Source organism: Diorhabda carinulata, chromosome X (assembly GCF_026250575.1).
Source record: "Diorhabda carinulata isolate Delta chromosome X, icDioCari1.1, whole genome shotgun sequence".
Classification (NCBI taxonomy): Eukaryota; Metazoa; Arthropoda; class Insecta; order Coleoptera; family Chrysomelidae; genus Diorhabda; species Diorhabda carinulata.
The window spans coordinates 65,355,567-65,379,771 of NC_079472.1; the positions used below are offsets into that span (position 1 = coordinate 65,355,567).

Here is a 24,205-nt window from a genome sequence, read left to right on the forward strand (position 1 = left end):
TCAAGTTGGTTTGAAAGATGGGCTAGAGTATGGAAATTAGAGTTTTATTTCATTCGTGGTAAGGTGGAGACATTTTTGTAATTTGTATCATAATTTTCACTAGTTTGACTACAACATGCAAGCTAAATCTGATTGTAAAGACAAAAATGTCAATCGAAACAAGTGATCTCTACTTATTTAGTGAATTCTTTCCAACTTTACCAAAATGGAAATTTGCCAGGGGTTCGATTGTTTTTGCGTAGCAGTTCAGCACGTGCCTTTGAATCAAACTATAGCAGCAGGACCTTCTCCTCTAAAATAGGATATACAGTTTCGTTAACTGTAACTTTAGTTTATATGATGGAAATTTTCATCATCATGCAAAGTTCGATCATTAACTTGGTACTAAATAGAACTAGAAGGGTATTTTTGATGATCATTAAACAAAAAAATTATTATTTTTATTTAGACACAAATTGACTTCACAAGAAATTGTCGAATACCCTTCACATTTAGGATATTTGCACCGGAGTGACCCACCCACTGTTGGCCAATGTTTAGCACCATTTATTCTTATATTTTGTAGAGGTGGAGGAGCTGGAGAAGCCTTTTTTCCTTTTTGATTGCAATTCTTCCTCAAGGATGGGTAACGAACGGTAACGTTTTGATTCTTTACTGGTTGCTCTATTATAAAGAACAAAGGCTACTCCATTTATTGATTGGCTCATTGTGGTTTCTTTCCATGGCTTTTTTCTATAAATTACCCACGCACTTATTACCAATTTTTTGACCTTACTGTCCATAAGGTCTACCTACGCCTCCCTTATGTTTATTGTTCTAGATCTGTAGGGTGTTTTTCCATTAAGACTCCATATAATTCTTTAGCCCACCGTTCATTTGGTTTCTGATGTGGAATCTCATAAGGGTGTCTGCTTCCTTCCTGATATACCCTCGTGATCTGGTAGTTACTTTAGAGATACTTTTTTTCTGCTAGTGCTTTTAGAGTTTGTTTACACTCCCACGTTAGCTTGGACATACATTCCATAGCCTTTAGCGTGTATTCAAGGCTATTTGAGTGATGAAAATTTGATCATTGTTATCAAAATGAAGTAAATTAAATAAATTTTCTAAAGCTTTCTTTTGCTTGGCCTATACGTACCAATAAAAAAATATCTAGACTCAAAATTTAATATTTTCCAGGAAATATATTTCGTTATAAAATGGTTGATTTGCTTGAAAAATGCAAGTAAATCGTGACAAATTACACTTAGATGTTAAAATTGTTCTATTTTATCATAAAGAAAATGATTGATAAAGCGATACAATCCATAAGGATTAAAGTAAGTAATTATTATTTGAATTTTTTTGTCTACACTATAAATATTACGACGATTAATAAAAAAATATAAATCTTCATTATCGTCTTCAAAATAGGCTCGTTTCGAGCTAACACAACCATGCGCGTTCAAAGAGTTTTTTCGAGTTTAGAAAAATTCACAGGGAGTCAAGTCTGGCAAATGCGGTGGGTGATCGAAGACTCTCGTTTCGTTTGTGGTAAAAAAATCGAATCAAGTGGTGAATTATCGTCTGCATTGCTGTTTAAGACTAATAGTTTCGCGTAGACTCCTCAATACCATCAAGTAGTACTCCTTATTGACCATTTCACCAATTGGAACGAATTCAATGTGGACCACACCACGGTAATCATAGGCAACGATGTCTATTAACTTGATAAGACATTACGAGACTTAACAGACCTGCAGCTACGCTTCAGAAACGGTCTCTTTCTTTGGAACTGAACAGACACTTCCACGCTGCGCGACCTATCCTGACCTGAGCAATATTAGACATACGGCACGCTTTCAACTCGACCGGGTGGGTAGACATCATAGAGGCGCTTCCAGATCTCAGACTATTTGATCCAAGGATTAACTGATAAACAGAAATAACCTACCAGACGACCGAAGGACAGGTAAGGCGTCGCTCAAGGGTCAATACTGGAACCTGATCTATAGAATGGTCTATACCATAACTTGCTTAGACTGCAGTTAATTCTTGGCGTCTAATGATGTGGTAATGGGGATTACCGAACGGTCTGAGCTGACTTTTCTCATAAGGAAACGAATACAGATCAGACTGTCCAGATGTTATCTGGAGATGACCTTGGATACGATGTTTTTCCAACTACTTATACTGGAGACGGTTCACCAGGCAGACGAAAGGACCGCATCCATGAACGGACCAAGACCGGGGAAACGAAGGATGCTGATGACGACGACCTAATCGATTCTTCTGTATGGAGCGAAGATCCGGTCAGAGGCCTTAATGATAAAGAAATACTGCGAAAAACGATAATAAATAGATAAGGTGCGTTGGGGATTACAAGCTCCTTCTGGACTGTCCTAGTAATAACTGATGTGATTCTCGAGGACTTCCTGGTTCTCGAGCGTAAGAAGGTAGCAGCTCAGATATAAGACGAAAAGATGCGGCAACCTTGCTATAACAAGACAAACGTAGTAATAACGGTGGACAGAAGAAAAATCAGGTAAATGGATCCGACGACTAATAAAAGATCTTTTCGCGGACCGAAAAGAAGGTCGGGGACTCAGTTCCTGATTGGAAGGTATAGACTTCTGATTATACTGTCTGATGATGACGAACAAAAGTTCTTTGTGTGTAACTGGTGGGCGACACTACAACGACAGCGATGTCGGTGGACGTTTTATTTCATGTAATTGAATTGGAATGCTTTCACACTCGCCGATATGTCGGTATTGTGTCGTTGCAAGCAACGACATGTCGGCGAGGAGTAAGCAGTCCTGTCGTGTCGTGGCGATTTTCCTCCCGGTTGCACGAGAGTGATGTCAAAATACTGATGTTATTTGTGAAGTTATTCCTGAGTGAAAGTAATAAAAATGAATATGAGGAATTATCCCAAGCGGTAAAGAAAAAGACAGGTAAATACAATCTGATATCTTTTATTTAATAGAATTCAAATTTTTGACAACTGCGAGGATAATTGTCCAGCTTTACTAACAAAATAATTTGCAAAATAAGTGCGTTGTCCTGTTTTAAAAGTTGTTTGTGTATGCGGTAGGTTTTGTAATCTAGAACCAGAAGAAATAATCAAATCTTCCGAGTGATATCCGTTTCTTTTGCGTATTATATTATGAAGTACAACACAAGCTTCAATAACGTTTGAAAAGATTTTGGAAACATTAATTGATCTGTGGAATATTCGCTATTTATTAAAAACTCGTTCATTGGAAACGCATTATCGGCAACAAAAACTTTTAGGTTAATTTCTGGTGTTAAAGGTCTTGCTTCTGGTATGTTTAATTCACCGCTCGTTAGTCTTCTCCAAAACTCAGTACTTTGAAGAATGGAGGAATCGCAATCCTTCCCATATGCTCCAATATCCACGAATAAAAACCAGTAATCTACATCGGCGTTTGCCAAAAGAATTACAGAGTAATATTTTTTGTAATTAAAATCATCGATCGTGCATGTGGAAAGTTTTCGATCCGAATATGTTTCCCGTCAATAGCACCAAGGCACTGAGGAAAATCGGTTTTTTTCTGGAATTCATTGGCTACTTCTATCCAGTCTATCCATATTTGACTGCACACAAAGTTTATATTTGTGCTTAATGTAGAAATCCCAATTCTATAAGTATAATGCAGCTCTGTCAGCGTGCACCCCGTAGCTAAGTATCTAAAAAAAAACATTTAGTTGTTTTTTTTGTAGGGGAGATGATTATGGCTAAATGGATAAATATAAGAGACTCATTTTTAAGATCTCTAAGAACAAAAAGTTCAGTCAGATTCAAACAGAAGACCACAGAAACTGAATTTCGCAAACACAGCCTACTCCATCAACCTCTCGATCAACTTCAGGTGAACATCGGACAAGACCAAAAAAGCAAGTGGATGAAATAGAACGTGAAATTTTATCGGAATTAAAAAAAGGAAAACAGGCTTCACATTTACAAGATTTTCGGTGCGATCAAGAAATATTACTCATGTCCTTTATTCCATATATTCGAGATATGACTGAAACAGAATTAATGGATTAGTCGTATGGACGTATTCAAAATCAACGGCCTTCCCAACAGCAACCTGTTAATCCGGCACAACAATTGTGTAATCTTCCACAGACTTCGCCTGCGATGAGCCACTCAGACTCCTACCAAAGTTCGCTCCAAGGTTTCGTTTATCAATCGCCTCCTCCTTCGAATCACATGGAACAGAAACAAGAAGATTTTCGACAAACTACAAAGAGACAAACAAGTATCAGCTACTATTTAATGAAACTTCTTCATTTGACACTGTGGAATAGTTTTTTTTTGTTCGGTTTATTAATTTCTTTATTTCTTATCAGAACGTATTCTCAAGTTTTGTTTTATATAAAATACTGAGTTATAAATAAAACTTAAAACAAAATAATTTTTGTTTTATTGTCACTGCCGGCATTTCTTCGAGTGGTATGCTCAATCTAAATCCAGTATCTTTTTGATCAACTTCATTATTTTCTCTAATATGTAGTCAAAGGTATTTTTGCTCATGCGAAAATAATTAAAAAACTTATTCGGCCAACTTCTCAAACAGACTATAATAAGCACTTTAATAATTGGATGTACCCATAAATTCCTTGTTTTTTGCGCCTCAAATATAATAAATACAATTTGTTGAGTTTGTGTCGTTGAATGTGTAAATCAACTGTCGGATGTCGTGTCGGCGTTGTTGTCGTGTCGTTATCCTGTCGTTGCCGAGTCGCCTAATGTGGAAGCGCCCATAGGATGGTGACAAATGCTTGATACTTTGACAGAAAGAATGCATACGGGTTCTGGGTGAACGGAGACGCGAGAAGATGGCGGTTCGATGGTTTTGAAGTAAAACCGACAACTCCTTGGTATTAATTTCTATACAAAAGAATTTGATACGAATTTTGCTGTACGTTTTACGGGGAAGGTACAACATTTCTGTATACGTTTTGTTTGGTTTGCATATTTTTTTTATCTCGGTTTCGAATTAAATCAAAGGTTAATAGAAAATAATGAGTTTGCTTTAATAATTTAATCATTTAATTTTTGAACCAACTACGCATTAGTTTTATATAAAAAATGTGTGGTAAATGATTGTTGTGTTAAATAATATGTATTCGTAATGTGTTTATAAAGTAATTAGATTATAGTCAATTGGACAAAAATATTTCACTGATTGTTGACTAAACGATAAATATAAATTATTGTTGTAAATTACTTGTCGGTTCAGCAAATATTTATAATAATAGCGAGTGTGATTTGAAATTTAACAAACAATCGTGATAAGTGATCATGATTTAGGGTTCGTATTATCACAGGATTTGTACAGGGTGAGTGTTTAGTACGACCTAACCATCTATAATTCTATTATTACAAAATTATCGATAAAAACCTACAGGGTGGGTCAAATTTCAGTAAAAAAGTTGATGAACGTGAGCAATTAGGAAATTTGGGGTTTGTCTTATAACAAGATTCATAAAGGGTGAGTTTATAGGGTGAAAAAGTTTCATGATTCTTTTGTTATGGAAATTTTCCAAAAAAAAACTACAGGGCGGGTCAAATTCAAGTGAAAAAGTGAATAAACCTGAATAATAAGGAGATTTAATCTTTGTATTGACACAGGATTTATACAGGGTGAATTTTTAGTATGATGACGATCGATCATTCTTTCATTACCGAAAATATCGATAAAAACCTACAGGGTGACTAAAATTTCAGTAAAAAAGTTGATGAACGTGAGCAATTAGGAAATTTGGGGTTTGTCTTATGACAGGATTCGTAAAGGGTGAGTTTATAGGGTGGAAACGTTTCATGATTCTTTTGTTATGGAAATTTTCCAAAAAAAAACTACAGGGCGGGTCAAATTCAAGTGAAAAAGTGAATAAACCTGAATAATAAGGAGATTTAATCTTTGTATTGACACAGGATTTATACAGGGTGAATTTTTAGTATGATGACGATCGATCATTCTTTCATTACCGAAAATATCGATAAAAACCTACAGGGTGACTAAAATTTCAGTAAAAAAGTTGATGAACGTGAGCAATTAGGAAATTTGGGGTTTGTCTTATGACAGGATTCGTAAAGGGTGAGTTTATAGGGTGGAAACGTTTCATGATTCTTTTGTTATGGAAATTTTCCAAAAAAAAACTACAGGGCGGGTCAAATTCAAGTGAAAAAGTGAATAAACCTGAATAATAAGGAGATTTAATCTTTGTATTGACACAGGATTTATACAGGGTGAATTTTTAGTATGATGACGATCGATCATTCTTTCATTACCGAAAATATCGATAAAAACCTACAGGGTGACTAAAATTTCAGTAAAAAAGTTGATGAACGTGAGCAATTAGGAAATTTGGGGTTTGTCTTATGACAGGATTCGTAAAGGGTGAGTTTATAGGGTGGAAACGTTTCATGATTCTTTTGTTATGGAAATTTTCCAAAAAAAAACTACAGGGCGGGTCAAATTCAAGTGAAAAAGTGAATAAACCTGAATAATAAGGAGATTTAATCTTTGTATTGACACAGGATTTATACAGGGTGAATTTTTAGTATGATGACGATCGATCATTCTTTCATTACCGAAAATATCGATAAAAACCTACAGGGTGACTAAAATTTCAGTAAAAAAGTTGATGAACGTGAGCAATTAGGAAATTTGGGGTTTGTCTTATGACAGGTTTCGTAAAGGGTGAGTTTATAGGGTGGAAACGTTTCATAACTCTTTTGTTATGGAAATTTTCCAAAAAAACTACAAGGCGGGTCAAATTCAAGTGAAAAAGTGAATAAACCTGAATAATAAGAAGATTTAGTCTTTGTATTGACACAGGATTTATACAGGGTGAATTTTTAGTATGATGACGATCGATCATTCATTCATTACCGAAAATATCGATAAAAACCTACAGGGTGACTAAAATTTCAGTAAAAAAGTTGATGAACGTGAGCAATTAGGAAATTTGGGGTTTGTCTTATGACAGGATTCGTAAAGGGTGAGTTTATAGGGTGGAAACGTTTCATGATTCTTTTGTTATGGAAATTTTCCAAAAAAAAACTACAGGGCGGGTCAAATTCAAGTGAAAAAGTGAATAAACCTGAATAATAAGGAGATTTAGTCTTTGTATTGACACAGGATTTATACAGGGTGAATTTTTAGTATGATGAGAATCGATCATTCTTTCATTACCGAAATTATTAATAAACACTTACAGGGTGACTAAAATTCCAGTAAAAAAGTTGATGAACGTGAGCAATTAGGAAATTTGGGGTTTGTCTTATGACAGGATTCGTAAAGGGTGAGTTTATAGGGTGGAAACGTTTCATAACTCTTTTGTTATGGAAATTTTCCAAAAAAAAACTATAGGTGGGTCAAATTTCAGTAAAAAATCGAACAATCTTGAATATTTACAAAATTTAGGGTTTGTACTGTCAAAGGATCAAAATACAGGATGAATTTTTAGTATGAAAACTGTTGATAGGATAAAAACGATAAACTCGTAAGGTAAAATATCGGAGAAAGTGAATAAATTGTATATTGTATAGAATTGAAAATATTCATTATCAAATATCTAATCCAAATATGCGAATCATTAAGTATTTCTTCTCTAAAGTGATCCCAATCGTATGTAAATTATTGGTTATGTTCGTTTAGATATAGCCGTTGTCATAACCTCAAATTTTGACATTGAATGACACACAACGTCATTGCGGACATAATAACGTCATTCTCATTATCTGTCAACGATTTATGAAAGTTCATGCGGAAAATATCGACAAAGATTTATATTTGCAAATAGTAACTTTATATGAAGTTAGAAATGTAAGTAAATTTTTATAGTGTTTCCAATTTTTCCGTTTTTTATAAACTCGGGATTTATTGCGAGGTAAACTATATTGATTTTTCTTTAAATATTCATTTTTAATATTTAATTTTATCAATTTATGAAAACAATACCAGTAAACGTTGAAATGACGACGTTTAAGTCATCAAATCATTTATATTTCCACTCACAGACATAAACTCTACCAAACCAGTCCAGATACATCCCTTAATACTGAAAATAACTTTAGACCCAATCGGGTTGTTAGTAATCCCTTTCTACTACACGATGAAGAATTTCAATGTCTTACGGAAAATGTAGAGCTTAAATTGTTTACTCAGGTCCAGCTTAACGACTTTGTTAGGGATCTGGGCTTAGCTCTAGGCCAAAAGAAAAGAACTTGTTGGCGGCTGGAACTAGCGTTCATGTGTATACGAAGAGAGAACAGCAATTTTCAAAGTATTTTGAACAAGAGGGTGATATTTGGTGTTCTGCTCAGACATTCTTGGAATTGAGTACAAAAACGAAGGCTGTTTATTGATTCAAAAACAGTTTGAAGGCTGTTTTACTACACGTGTATGCTTCTGTACCTGTCGGTCATTCTATACATATGAAAGAGAGCTACGAAAATCTGGAAATAGTGTTAGTACATGCTCCTTGGTCAGCAAGGTGGTTTTACCAAGTTTCCATGTTTTCAGTGTGAATGGGACAGTAGAGCTAGGAATCAAAATTGGTGCAAAAAAGAACATTGTACGCAAAAACTTTGTAGACCCAAAAAACGTGCTCCTACCACCACTAAATAATAAGTTAGGCCTCATGAAACAGTTTGTAAAGGCTTTGCCTAAAGGCGGACCTTGTTTCAAATATCTCTGTCAGAAATTTCCACACCTTTCAGAAGCTAAATTGAAAGAAGCCGTCTTTACCGGACCTGATATTAGAAAAATGATGTTTGACGTTAACTTCGAATCCACAATAACCTCAAATGAAAAAGAAGCATGGGTATCCTTCAAGGAAGTTGTCACCAAGTTCTTGGGAAATGAAAAAGGCCCAGAATATCAAGTCTATTGTTGCCAATATGCTAAAAAAGTTTGAAGAGTTAGGATGTTTAATTAGCCTGAAAGTTCACTGTTTTAACAGCTACCTCGATTACTTCTCGGACAATTTAGGAAATGTTAGTAAGGAGCAAGGTGAGCGTTTTCACCAGGATGTTAAAGTGATGGAAAAAAGTTACCAGGGCCGCTGGAACACCAATAACATGATGGGGGATTACTGTTGGTCACTTCATCGGGAAGTTCAGCAAGCGAATCATCGCAGAAAAAGTTACACAAGAGGTTTCAAAGAAAAAATATAGACAAATTTCAGTTGACAAAGATTATAATACAATACATATTGCTTGGAAACTATGGGTGATACAAAAAAAACTAAGGTCAGATTTGGATTCAGTACATAAAAATCTATAGAGATCAGCTATTAAAATAAAAAAGTTTTTTGTTGGCCTGTGTTTTTGTCTTTGTCCATTACATGCATTGACAGATTTCTCTGTTGTGTTTTAATTTGTTACAATTCCTTCTTAAGAGTCTCTAATCTTCCCTTTATTGACTTGACACTGTCGTTAAGCACGAGCAGAACAAGAGTGCTCAAAGCATCCCATATCTATTTTCTTTCGATGATTGGTCAGAGTTGAGTATCCTCACTTGTTGGGCCCTGTCTTTGTCATCCCAACGTGATGTAGATTGGTCATCTGTTGATTTTCCGATCTACAGAAAACACTTCCTTTCTGTACATTCCTTTCGATTTTAATTTGTACTGGTGATATTTGAAATGGTAGAAATTACGTTGACAATGGGCTAAAAGAACTTTAAAAAAACGTCGATATTATCGTCTATAAGATGTTTTTCTTTTTTCAGACCGACAGTGAAGTGGCATGCGAAGAAGCGGCGCGCTTAACCGCCGAACAACAAGAAGATGATTTCGAAGACGAATATTGTTATTACCACGATCTCCCTCCACCTCCTGACGGAGGATACGGTTGGGTTGTGGTGTTCGCTTCGTTTATGTGTAATATGGTCGTCGACGGAATCGCCTACACTTTCGGTATCTTCCTTTCCGACATAGTATTCTTCTACGGGGAAACCAAAGGAAGAACAGCTTGGGTGGGATCTCTGTTATCGGGAATGTATCTAAGCGCCGGTCCGTTGGTCAGTGCTCTAACCAATAAATTCGGTTGTAGGGCTGTTTGTATATCGGGTAGTATAATTTCTACGATTGCTTTCGTTTTATCTATATTCAGTCCTACGGTGAATTGGTTGATGTTGACTTACGGTTTCATCGGTGGTATCGGTTTCGGTTTGATATATTTACCTGCGGTTGTTTGCGTCGGTTATTACTTCGAAACTAAGAGGTCTCTAGCTACCGGGATAGCTGTTTGCGGATCTGGAGTCGGTACTTTTACTTTTGCACCTTTAGCTACTATGCTATTAGAGGAATACGGTTGGAAAGGAGCTAATTTGATATTAGCAGGACTAATACTCAATTGTATCCTATTCGGAGCTCTAATGAGACCTTTAGAATACCCCAAAGATAGCGGGGAGAAACCGTTGTTACAAAGAATGGCGGAAGAACGTAAATTAGCGATGGAGAGAGGTAGCATTGGAGGATCTTATTTCATGGTTCAACTTCCCGATGGTTCGATGGAGAAGAGGATGAAACAGCCGATTAATAGGGACCCTGGGGTGCATTCTAGTTTGGCGTTGGATCAATTAGCAGCTGGTAGTAATATGACGCCGATTCCGACGGTTCCTACTTTACCGACTATTGCCGAAGCTAAAGTAACCGAACATAGCGGTAGTTCCGGTACGCCCAGTCCGAGGGAAAGTACTAACGAAATTAAAGGGGTTAAAGTGAAATTGGAAAGTCCTACGGCGGAACCAGCGCAGATTACAAGGATTAGAAGGGATTCCGATAATAGTGATGTACAGAGGAATACGAAAATAATGCCTAGGAATGCTAGTCAGCCCGCTTTTAGTACTCACGTTCAAGGTATTCCGAAAAATGGTTCGGTGCCTACTTTCGATAGGATGAGAAAAACTTCCTTCGGGGAAAAATTCAAACCTACGTTAGTACCTATTAAATCTTCTTCCAGGAACGCGGTTAATAGCTCCAACGGTGATATGAGGAAGAAAAGGAACGATTCCACTGGTTCTTTCATCAGGAATAACGCCAGCGAGGTAAGTTTATCTTATTTAAATATACAGAGTTCATCAATGTTACGAAAAAGCCATGCAGAAAAATAATGACTTTTTATAGCTAAAGAATTAGTAGGTATTTAGGTTTTATGTAGGGCGGAATGCCTGAAGAATCAAAATTGATACTCACAAAAATGGTACTAGTTTCTTCGAGTAAAACATGCACTCGCAAAAAATAATTATATCTTAGCGAAAATAATACATTCACTTACCTCAAAAGTATTTATAATCTTCAGAAAAAGAAAATATATCAAATTTGTATTCAACAAATCTTATTAAGGATTAAGAAAAATTGTGTCCATATTTCGACACTATACGGGGTATCCCACGACGAGCTAAAACTATCTGTATATGGCAAAATACTTATAGGAAAATCATGAAAATTTCTACGTTTCTGTTTTCGGATACGATCTTTTTAACTAAAATATTTCTACCGGAAGTCGACTGTAACTTTGTTATTTTAAATGGAACACCCTATATATTAATACATTTTTGAAATATACGTAAAATTTTAGAATACTTTTGTCTGAAAACTTTTTTCGAAAAATGCATACTTTTTGAGTTATTAATTTTTTTGTAAAAATTTTGACCGTTGCAGACCCTCATAAATTATTTTTTTACGACGACACCCTTCAGGATATGAAAATGGTTTCTATTCGGTTGCTTTTAGAAAGGCTAGTCGTATTTGAATTTATGTTGAAAAATTTTTCATTTTTTACAGGGTGTGTATAAAAAGAGTTCAAAGTTTAACTTCGTAAATATCAAATTTCTTTATTTTTTTAAATAGAACCACCCATTTTTTCTATTTTAATGCATTCAGAGGTAAAAAATAAAGCAAATTCATGTATACTATCTAAATTTTATTTCGACCCTGTTGATACAAGCAAGTTTTAAATTATTATTGTATTTTTTAACCAGTTCTATTTATTTATATATACTTTTAGTAGGATTTTTAAGAAATGACAATTATTTAACTGTCATTTTTCATCATTAAAACGGCTCGTTCTCAATTTAATAACAAATAAATAAAATTTAGATCACACCCGCACGTAAGGTTTAGGTATGGGAAAGTATACATGAATTTACGTCATTTTTCACCCCCGAATGCATTGAAATAGAAAAAACCGATGGGTTCTATATAAAAAAATAGAGAAATTTAATATTTATGAAGTTAAACTTTGAACTCTTTTTATACACACCCTGTAAAAAATAAAAAAATTCTTTAACATAAATTCAAATACGTCTGACCTTGCTGAAAGCAACCGAACAAAAACCATTTTCATATCCTTAAGGGTATCGTCGTAAAAAAATAATTTATAAGGGTCTGCAACGGTCAAATTTTTTACAAACAAATTAATAACTTAAAAATTATGCATTTTTCTAAAAAAGTTTATAGACAAAAAGTATAGTAAAATTTTACGTAGATTTACGTCGGCTATTTTTGAAAGTTAAAAAGTATTTTGCCATAGTTTTAAATCGTCGTGGGACACCTTATATAGTGTTGCATATGTTTTTTCTATGAAAACTACTGTATATTATACTGGGTTTTCCGGGATACAAAAAATTCGGGAGTGAGTACGCGAAAATGATGCTTTGACATGAAAGCGGCCGGCGCGACACGGTAAGTTTCGACGCGTTGTACTGAATATGGAATAAGCTAGTTTTTACCCGAATTTTTGAAAATATTATCCGCCTAGTTCTCCACATCTATCGAAACCAAATAAATTTTCATGGACCCCCGTCGAGTCTCCCGTGAACCCCTGATGGTCCATCAGGTTCAACTTGTAACATGCCGTTCGGCTTGTTACGTTTTTCTTCAAACATTTTGAATATTCCTTTGTTAACGTATTGTGGCACAGCAGTCACTCAAACTGAAGTAATTTAGTCAACAAGTGCTTTTTAGGTCAAAACCTTTTCGCCTGCTGCTAAAAATATGGTTGAAGTGTCGTCATTCGATTCGTAATCGCGTGTGAAAAATTTTTGGAAAAGATGTGCTCGCAAAAATTATAATTAACTATTCAGAATATCTCAAATAGTTTTTGAAATACAAGCAAAAAATCAAACCCCCTTTTTTAGTTAATTGTTTAGAATTCTTGTAATTTTCGCGTGCGTATCTTCAATTTTTTCAATAACTTTCTACATGCGATTACGAATCGATTGACACCTCAACCATATTTTTAGCGGCCGGCGAATAGTGTCAGCATCGGTTTTTCCTTAGCATGTGCAACGATCTAAAAATCTACATCTCCCCTAAACCAGGAGTGCACATTTTTGGCGATTTTACCAAAACTGTTGGCAACATTGTAATTATATTGTATTCGAATATGTTTTGGAAGCTGAATTTGTGAAGTGTAGATTTCAAGTTCGTCCGAATAAATACAATTTGTTCTTAAGCTTTTGTTACGTCTTTAACACGTTCACTGCCAATATAATATGCCAACAGGCAACCAAAAATCGAATATTTTTCGCGAAAACATTATTGTCACACCAAATTTACGCTCGTAAGCAAAAAAACATCGACTCGAGTCGCACGTTCGTGGTCAAAAGTCTATAGCTTCCATTCATTTTTTGACTTCATCATTCCAAAGCCATTAGTCTTAGCTTTATAATGAATGGTCTATATTGTCATTTAGATACTTTTTTTGTTAAAGTAAAAGTATCAAAATAAAAAGAAATCTTAAACAATGAAAAAGGGTTTTCTTTTATGCAGCACTGCGCAAATCTTTCTCCAGTTCTCCTATAGATTCATCCTCTTTATCGCTACCTTTCAGACACACTCTGCTTTCTACCGAGAAGACAACGGAGCCCATTTTTCGTCAGTCCAATTAACGTATTCTCTGGCAAATCCTACACGGGCTGCTTGGTGGGCTGGGGTCAATTTGGAGCCAGTAGGTGGCCTTGTTGGTTCAAAGTTAGATGTCTTAAGTCTTTTTCTAACTGTCCAACCACTCATAACTACTCTTCTTGTTTATCTCAGCTCCAGTTGGGCTTGAACACCAGTGAAGATGGTTTGAACTACTGACAGAGAGAAAACCTTTGCCCCCTTCAACTTGCACATCATTACGGCCATCTTTAAACTTTCGACACCATTCACGCACAACACCATCACTCATGAAATTTTCCCCATATACACGATTCATTCATCGATGGATTTCTGCTGCACTATTGCCTTCAGCCTGTATAAAAACGAATCACACTTGGCGGGAGCATCAATGATGGCGGACATGTTTACGTGGCTGTAGCACAACGCCGACTGACTGACGCCTTAATGTGGGAGTCTGTAGAGCGAGAGCTTCGCAGTAGCCTACAAAGCATGCCCGCTTTTTTCTCCCTGCACGGAGCGATCGGTGGTTGAAAAAAAAAACGACCCTCCTATATCCCGTCCCATACGAGTTCGTTCTTTTGTTCTTTTTAACGCATATTTGACCTAAGGTGGGTATTTTGTATATAAAAACCAATAAATCTTTGACCCAAATGTTGTTGAAAAACATTATATGCTTTCAAAACCTCCCCGGCGTCAATAATCTGAAATTTTGCGAAAGAAATCAAATTAAAACACCCTGTACAAAGAAAGCTTTGTATTATTATTATATTGGAAGGTCTAATAGAAGAAGACTATGAAATACCAAAAAAATGTGGGCAATGTAAAAAGCTTCTCAATCACCGGCTAGGGTGAAAAAATTAAAAACGATCCCGAAATGCGAGTATAAAATTTTGGGCCTACTTTATCTAGACTACTTTTTTCCCTAGGACAGTTTAAAGTAATAAAAAATACGAAAATATTAAATTTAAGTCTTTTCTGATTAGATAAGCAAAATCGATTTTGGAACGGAAGTGGCGTCATGAGTGGACATCCGCCGTCTTATTCAAATACCCCGTTCAATATTAAATGAAAAAATAATAATAAAACGAGGTGATATTAAATTGTAAGGTTGGAATTGGCTCGTTTCTGAAAAAATAAAAATGCAAATAAAATTTTTTGATCGTTTTCTGCTAACGACGGAATTTTACTAAACGACAACTTTGTATGATTCATTTCCCATCAACGAAATGGCTTTTTGCCAGTTTTGTTCGAGTCTGAAAACAATGAAAATTAATGAATAAATTATTCTAGGAAATTCGTTATTAACTGCACATGTCGGTTAATGTGAATACTAAAAAGGGGAATTTGTTACCGATAGAGTGGGATCAGAACAAAGTCCACATTCATTTTCAATTTCACCTCAACTACGATCTGAAGACCAGGAGCGGCTCATGCCCGATGGTTAACAATCCGTAACTGTTACAGGGACAACCTGTACAATCTAGGAATAGCAAAAACGATGTTTTCAATCGATTTTTTATCAAAAATATACTCGTCGTTTAACTCGATAAAATTTATGGTTTTGCAGATATGTAGATTTTTACATCGTTGTACATACTAAGGGGATCGTTCGCCAAAAAGAGACTTTCTGTAGAAGCTGATTTCACACGAGACGGTTTTATGAAAACAGTGAACATCAATTTAATAGGTCCGTATTGCTTTTTGTAATAACCTGAATGGTCAGCGATACTTCGATCATTTTTCCTAATAGGCGGATTAGTCGGGGAGGTCCATTTGTATGGCCACTACGTCCTCCTGATTTAAATACAATGGATTCATTATTTTGGAGTTATCTTAAACTTCCACTGTGACGTTATAAGGCAGAATCTCGGAATGCTTTTCCAAGTTCTGCAGACTCCGGAAGAGAATAGTTTTTTTTTTTTTTCATTTGTTTTCTCCATATTTTAGTATCCCCATGTTCGATAGTATGCAGTTCAATTAGAAATGTTTCTGTTGTCTGTAGTCACGCACTTGTCATCGGACGGATCGTGTGATTGAAAACATTAAAACTAATGACGCATTTTTAACACGTGTCAACACGACACGTCAGAATGCGACACATCAGATAGGCCGGACACATAAGTGTGTTAAAAAAAGTGTGTGCCAGCTGCCATTTTGATGTTTTTAACCTGTTAAGTAGTATCCTCGGCCTTCAGGTTTACACAATACAAATTCACAATCCTCCGGAGCACCTACGAGAAGAGATGGATTGGTTGGATGAAGAAGATGAAATGGTTGCGGTTACTGCAGTATTGCTTGTGCTACAATATGAATCCAGGGAGTACTGGGTTCATCCAATAAACCAACGTAGGCACGAATGTGGTGAATATCTTGTTCTGTGGCCCGAAATTAACGAGATGCAAAATGTATATCAGGATGACCAAGAAGGAATTCGACGTGGCTTACAATTTACTAGAAAGTGAATTAAAGAAGCAAAATACAAATTTTATAGAAGCAATATCTCGAGAGGAACGACTTTTGATATCTGTAAGGTAGAAAACAACAACAACTTCAATATCCATACTGTACATTTCACAAAAATAAAAAAATTTTATGATGAAAGTCAAAAAACAAACGCCCGAGACTTCTACAGCGACAGGATCCCACTCAAACTCACGACTGGCGAGATGCCACACAATTTCCCATGCGTTTTTTTATTGATCGAAGTAGTGCTGGAAAAGTCTTCTTTGGTGAGTGCCTTTAGGAGCTTTGTCGTTTTTACCGTTTCCATCGGCTCAAATCGGGTCTCTTTCAAAGCAGATCTTTCTCTAACCTTTCAAGGAAATCTGTTGACAACGATCTAAAAATCTACATATCTCCTAAACCATAAATTCTATCGATTTAAATAAAGATTAACTTTTTATTAAAAAACGATCGAAAAATTCATGTTTGCTATCTGTACAGGTTGTCCCTCTAAAAGTTAGTAATAGTAGTGTAGAATCATTTATTCCGTCCACCTCACTACATGGACATACGTAATCATCCATAAAAAGTTGATAATGTTCGAAAATATAATTAGGAAAGTTCAATCTGTAGGATGTCTCCCGCTGCCAGAGATCTTCGTCTTTTTTACTTCCTACGTTTCCAAGATTATTGCTCGTTCCGTAATATCACATTTTTGGGAGAACTGGCTAAACCTTATTCAACTTATTCCTCTAATTGTGAGATCGTATAAATCTTATCCAATAAAACGTTAGATTAAATGTCCGATCCACACTAATACTAGTCAAAGGACGTAACAACGTGATTATAGAGAGTGTGAATGGCTACTCCACCCTTGTTGCCTCTGTTCCCCAAAAATCGTGTCGACATCCTCTTAAGAGGCGCCCCGCGAGAGTTTGGAAAAATTAAACAGAAAAGCATCGCTTAAAAAATAGGACAAAACGGAACGTATAGATCAAATGTTTTTTCCTTGTTCACCACTTTCAAAATCTGACTGGATTCGATGCTAATACATTTCAACTTAATTTCCAAAACTGCAACTAACTAATAATTAAACTTTGCTTAATCCCTTGTCGATTGATTTTTTATTTTAAATTACATTTTTGTGCACTTGGGCGGATACTTAAAGAATAGAGTAAAATTCTGGAGGACCAATTCTATTGATGATTTACTTTGGATGAACGTTTTTTTAGGTTAAGTTTGTAGTTCGACTGTGAAATGTACTTTTCACGTTTCAGGTCGACGTGGAAAGTTTAGCTTATACTTCAAAATTATCGATAAATAGTAAAAGAGAACGACAAATGGTTAGGCCTATGTCTAGAAAGGACATCTTCTATTCCGGATCTGTGCTCAATTTACCAGAATACAAATCTCAAAAGTCTTTGACTAATTACAGGCAGAGCATTCTGAGCATACCTCAAATTAAAGGAGATGATGATGGCACACGTAGGTATTCAAATTTCTTTAAATCATTATTTAGAAAACATTTTTTTTTTTGAAAAACTGAGAAGTGCATTAAAAGCAACTAAACGAATATAGAATCACCCATAGTCGTTTTGACGTTAGTCCTTTGGATGATTTGGAAATTTTCAAGTCGTTAACAATTTATTAAAGTTAGTTTTGATATGAAGTATCTTTTATATACAGGATGTCAATTTAAATACATCTTTCCCTTTATGTTTCATCTCTTATACGCATCCATTTTGATACATACTGTATATGTATATAATGAACGTATAGTCGAATTATTATTTGGGTGTTTGTTAAAGCGCTAAATAATTTTATTCCAAAATACCACGAATAATTATAGGCGAGTGTAATAATAATTAAAAAAATTATCATGTCATCGTTTACATCCTTTTTATTTTGATTATTTCGAATGAACGTTTTTAGTTTATGTTTACATAGTTTTATCTTGTCCGGTGGTTATTTATTTTCTAATTTAAAATTTTATTAGCGACATTGAAATACTTTTGGATTTGTTTACTATCTGAATTTTGGATAATTCTATCGGTAAAATTTTTCGCAATTATCACGTGTTTTATAAAATTTCGTAAATATAAAAATAATCGTCATAATTGAGCCACAATTAGGAAGCTTTTAACTAAAAAACGAAGTCATACTTAATAATAAACAATGACAACAATGGAAAATTAATTAATTACAAAATTTTGTACTCGTCTGCTAAGTTGATCTGAGATCAAATTCTGGAGAACAACAATAAGAAGTTTGAAGCGACACTAAGTCGGGTGACATAACAAACACGTCGATAATTTTGTACCAGGGTCAGACGGAGTGACTCGGTGTCTTTCCCATACTCCTTTTTTTTCTCATAAACAAACTCCAAATTTGAAACGTCACTTTCGCCTTGTATGCGTTAATACAGTGTGTTCCGGGACTTGATGCAAAATTCGAGAGTAGATGACGTGAAAATAATGCCGTGACATAAAAAAAATTCTCATACGGCCTCACGTTTCCGAGTATCTTTTTTATATTTTTATTTTCACGTCATCTACTCCCGAATTTTGCATCAAATCCCAGAACATCCTTTGTTCTGGTTTCTCTTTGTTCACATTTTTCCGTTTTTATCGCTTCTTATGAGCGTTTTTATTGCATTTTAGTTCTCATCTCTATTTACGAATATTGATACTTTGAATGAGCGTTTGTTTGGCGTTTGCTTGTCGATTTCAATAGGCGTATATTTTCGCTATAATTATTCGTTTCTGTCTCTTTTAAAGTGTTTTTTATCACATACATTTTCCTGTTTATAAGCGTATTTTCATCGCGTTGACTGCTCGTTTCTAATGTATTGTGGAAGCTTTTCTATGGCTTTTTATGAGCGATTTTAACTTTTTCTAGTCTATCGCTTTCAATGCGCGTTTATATCGCTTTCGATGCGCATTTCTATCGCATTGTGAGAGCTCTGCTATGGCTTTTTAAAAGCGATTTTATCGCTTTGACTGCGCGTCTATATCGTATTGTGAAAGCTCTGCTATGGCTTTTTAAAAGCGATTTTATCGCTTTGACTGCGCGTCTATATCGTATTGTGAAAGCTCTGCTATGGCTTTTTAAAAGCGATTTTATCGCTTTGACTGCGCGTCTATATCGTATTGTGAAAGCTCTGCTATGGCTTTTTAAAAGCGATTTTATCGCTTTGACTGCGCGTCTATATCGTATTGTGAAAGCTCTGCTATGGCTTTTCAAAAGCGATTTTATCGCTTTGACTGCGCGTCTATATCGTATTGTGAAAGCTCTGCTATGGCTTTTTAAAAGCGATTTTATCGCTTTGACTGCGCGTCTATATCGTATTGTGAAAGCTCTGCTATGGCTTTTTAATAGCGATTTTATCGCTTTGACTGCGCGTCTATATCGTATTGTGAAAGCTCTGCTATGGCTTTTTAATAGCGATTTTATCGCTTTGACTGCGCGTCTATATCGTATTGTGAAAGCTCTGCTATGGCTTTTTAAAAGCGATTTTATCGCTTTGACTGCGCGTCTATATCGTATTGTGAAAGCTCTTCTATGGTTTTTTATGAGCTATTCTATCGCTTTCAATGCGCGTTTATATCGCATTGTGAAAGCTCTGCTATGGCTTTTTAAAAGCGATTTTATCGCTTTGACTGCGCGTCTATATCGTATTGTGAAAGCTCTGCTATGGCTTTTCAAAAGCGATTTTATCGCTTTGACTGCGCGTCTATATCGTATTGTGAAAGCTCTGCTATGGCTTTTTAAAAGCGATTTTATCGTTTTGACTGCGCGTCTATATCGTATTGTGAAAGCTCTTCTATGGTTTTTTATGAGCTATTCTATCGCTTTCAATGCGCGTTTATATCGCATTGTGAAAGCTCTGCTATGGCTTTTTAAAAGCGATTTTATCGCTTTGACTGCGCGTCTATATCGTATTGTGAAAGCTCTGCTATGGCTTTTTAATAGCGATTTTATCGCTTTGACTGCGCGTCTATATCGTATTGTGAAAGCTCTGCTATGGCTTTTCAAAAGCGATTTTATCGCTTTGACTGCGCGTCTATATCGTATTGTGAAAGCTCTGCTATGGCTTTTTAAAAGCGATTTTATCGCTTTGACTGCGCGTCTATATCGTATTGTGAAAGCTCTGCTATGGCTTTTTAAAAGCGATTTTATCGCTTTGACTGCGCGTCTATATCGTATTGTGAAAGCTCTGCTATGGCTTTTTAAAAGCGATTTTATCGCTTTGACTGCGCGTCTATATCGTATTGTGAAAGCTCTGCTATGGCTTTTTAAAAGCGATTTTATCGCTTTGACTGCGCGTCTATATCGTATTGTGAAAGCTCTGCTATGGCTTTTTAAAAGCGATTTTATCGCTTTGACTGCGCGTCTATATCGCATTGTGAAAGCTCCTCTATGGATTTTTATGAGCGATTCTATCGCTTTCGATGCGCATTTCTATCGCATTGTGAGAGCTCTGCTATGGCTTTTTATAAGTGAATCTATCGCTTTGAATGCGCGTTTGTTTTGTTTGCCATGTGCGTTTTTATCGTTTCTTATGGGTAATATTATCCCTTTCAAATGCTTTTTATTCACGTATATTTTTTATTTCTTATCTATTGCTCTTATTGTGCGCAACTTAGCTTTTCGTATGTTCGAGCTATTCGCGTTTTTTAGTCGTAGTTTCTTTATGAATATTGTTTTGGTCTTGTCTATTGCTTTTAATGCGCGTTTGTATCGCTTTTTGAGGGCGTTTTCATCGCTTTTCAAACGCGGTGATTATTCACGAATTGTCGCTTTGAATGAGCGTATATTTGGCCTTTTAATCGCTTTAAAATGCGCGATCTTATTGTTTTTTTTTCTGAGCGTTTTTATTGCTTTTGAAGCGCTTATTTTTTGCATTAATTCACAAATATTCTTGCTTTGAAAACTCGTATAGTTTTGCTTTGGTTGTGACTTTCTATTGCTTTTATGCGTTTCTATCGCTTTTTCTGGTCCAGTTCCTTCGCTTTTCAAGCGTTTATCTGTCAGTGTTTCTTCAAAAATATTGTTGATCTAAATGCGTGTTTCTATCGCTATTTATGCGGATTTTTATCGCTTTTTCTGGACCAGTTCCTTCGCTTTTCAAGCGTTTATCTGTCAGTGTTTCTTCAAAAATATTGTTGATCTAAATGCGTGTTTGTTTGACTTTTCATGCGTTTTCTATCGCTTTAAATGCGCGTTTCTATCGCTTTAAATGCGCGTTTCTATCGCTATTTATGCGGATTTTTATCGCTTTACAAGCGTTTGTCTGTCCCATTTATTGTTGTTTCAGAGGCTCATCTATTTTCTCTATACTGCGCAGTTTGATCGCTTTCAATGTTCGTTATTTTGTTCGTTTTCTGTTTTGTTTTGCCTTTGCTTTCAATTGTTATATAAGAACGTATTTGTCGCTTATACGCGTTTTTATAATTTTTAATGTGCGGTTTTCCCATCCCTACATCATTGAACGCGCGCTAAAATTTTAAAATCTAATCTGCACATCCGTCACATCACGCTGACGTGACCCTATTTCAGAAAAACTGATCCGAAAAAAAATAATTTACACGACTAGAATCTGTGTATTTTTATTTTATTTTCATATTTTAGCCGGAGACATCTGCCCCTGTTTGGTGCTACCTGACAGTTTTAAATCTGCGCTTGCGCAGATGTTAGATACGAGCTTATTGAAGAATCCAGTTTTCGTACTCATAGGAATATCGAATTTATTCGGAATGGCCGGATTGTATATACCATTCGTATATCTAGTTGAATGTGCAAAATTAGATGTAAGTCATATATTGCAGATTTAATACACCCCGACTCGAATTGTACGATTTTTTTTTCTCTTTTAGGGTATCGACGCTTCGAAAGCTTCGTTTTTGTTGTCGATTATCGGCATAACGAACACTATCGGTCGTCTGGTGTGCGGTTACATCGCCGATTTCCCGCAAGTCAACGCGCTTTTCGTTAATAATTGTTGTCTGATTGTATCTACGGTATCTGTTGCTGTGGTACCGTTTTGTCACACCTACACCCTCTACGTCACTGTTTCCATATTTTTTGGGATCGCCATTTGTAAGTTTTTCCTCTTATTTAAAAATTTCGCGCATATATAATTTTTTTTTCTTTCTAGCCGGTTACATTTCTCTAACGTCGATCATTTTGGTCGATCTTCTCGGATTGGAAAAATTAACCAACGCTTTCGGCCTTCTGATATTATTCCGAGGGGCTGCGGCCATAGTGGGATCACCACTAGCAGGTGCCTTATATGACGCAACTCAAACTTATGCCGTACCTTTTTATGTTGGAGGCGGACTTTTCGCTCTTTCCGCCATCACAAGCTTCATAGGTAAGTTATTAACTTACATAAATCAACCTGCACATTTCTATCAGTGTTTAATTTGATCCAGTTCGCGCTTACCACCCTGTACATTTCGATTTATTCGACTATAACTAACTTGAATCACCTTGTACTTTAAGATACATTCATTTTAATACAAATTACATGAATGACCCAACTGACGTGAATCACCCTGTACACGTCAGTTCAGGTTTATTCCAATCTTAACTAACGTGAATCAACCTGTACTTTCAAACTAATTCAATTGAATCCGAATAACATGAATGGCCCTATAATTTATTTTAACTTGAGTGAATCACCCTGTACACGTCAATTCATGTCTAATTTCATCTAATTCGCGCGTATCACCCTGTACATTTCGATTTATTCGACTCTAACTTACGTGTTGAATCACCTTGTACTTAGAGATAAATTAAATTTAACGCAAATTATATAAATGACCTTATAATTTATTAACTTATGTGAATCACCCTGTACGCATAATTTCATGTCTAATTTCATCTAATTCGCGCGTATCACCCTGTACATTTCGATTTATTCGACTCTTTACTAACGTGAATCACCCTGTACTTAGAGATAAATTAAATTTAACGCAAATTATATAAATGACCTTATAATTTATTAACTTATGTGAATCACCCTGTACGCATAATTTCATGTCTAATTTCATCTAATTCGCGCGTATCACCCTGTACATTTCGATTTATTCGACTCTAACTTACGTGTTGAATCACCTTGTACTTTTAGATTTATTCAATTTAGTTCAACTTGGACCATCCTGTATTTTTTGTTTTATTCAATTTGATCCAAGTTGAATCATCCTGATATTTAAGATTTATTAAATTTATTCTAACTTGCGTGAATTACCTTCTACTTTTTTTATTGAATTTAGTCCAAATTACACGTGATTTTCTAGTTATATTCAACTTGAATCATCCTGTATATTTAAAATAACGCATTAGATTCCAGCCCACGTCAATCGCCCTGTACTTTTCGATTTATCAAATTTAAACCAGATAACTCGAATCACCCTATACCTTTCAATGAATCATCCAATACATTTCGATCTATTCAATTTAACTTGAATCATCCTGTAAATTTGAAATTACGTATTTCAATCATAACTAAGACGGATCGCACTGTAGTTTTTGTCTTTCGAGTTACTTAACCTAAATCTTTCAACTCAAACAACCCTGTAACTTAATCCTAAATATTATATTTTTTTTCAAATTAATTCAATTTTCGTGTTCACCTTGTAAATCTTAATTTTTGTAATAAGTAAACAAGTAGATTTTTCTTCACTTTGTTTAATGGCAACACCGCATTCTTTTCTTCTCTTCTTCTGTTTTTTTACTGTAGTTCAGGTTATTATAATAATTGAGTAAAGAAAAACAGAAGAAGAGAAGAAAAGAATGCGGTATTACCACTAAACAAAGTGAAGAAAAATCTACTGTTTTACTTATT

At 35.4% G+C, this 24,205-nt stretch overlaps 1 protein-coding gene across 6 annotated transcripts in view; it reads left to right on the plus strand.

The window, feature by feature from the left end:
* The window catches only part of LOC130901396 (monocarboxylate transporter 3-like), a 46,124-nt gene that overhangs the window by 15,028 nt on the left and 6,891 nt on the right, over window positions 1-24,205 (plus strand). For 3 of the 6 annotated variants that reach the window (XM_057812782.1, XM_057812784.1, XM_057812786.1), the window contains 5 exons: window positions 9,753-11,072; window positions 17,634-17,841; window positions 21,988-22,166; window positions 22,233-22,455; window positions 22,514-22,729. In XM_057812782.1, coding sequence (XP_057668765.1) covers window positions 9,753-11,072; window positions 17,634-17,841; window positions 21,988-22,166; window positions 22,233-22,455; window positions 22,514-22,729 — 2,146 coding nt within the window. Of the gene's footprint in view, window positions 1-1,179; window positions 1,320-7,750; window positions 7,845-9,752; window positions 11,073-17,633; window positions 17,842-21,987; window positions 22,167-22,232; window positions 22,456-22,513; window positions 22,730-24,205 lie in introns of those variants that run through there. The other 3 variants (XM_057812788.1, XM_057812787.1, XM_057812785.1) reach the window with 2 other exon arrangements.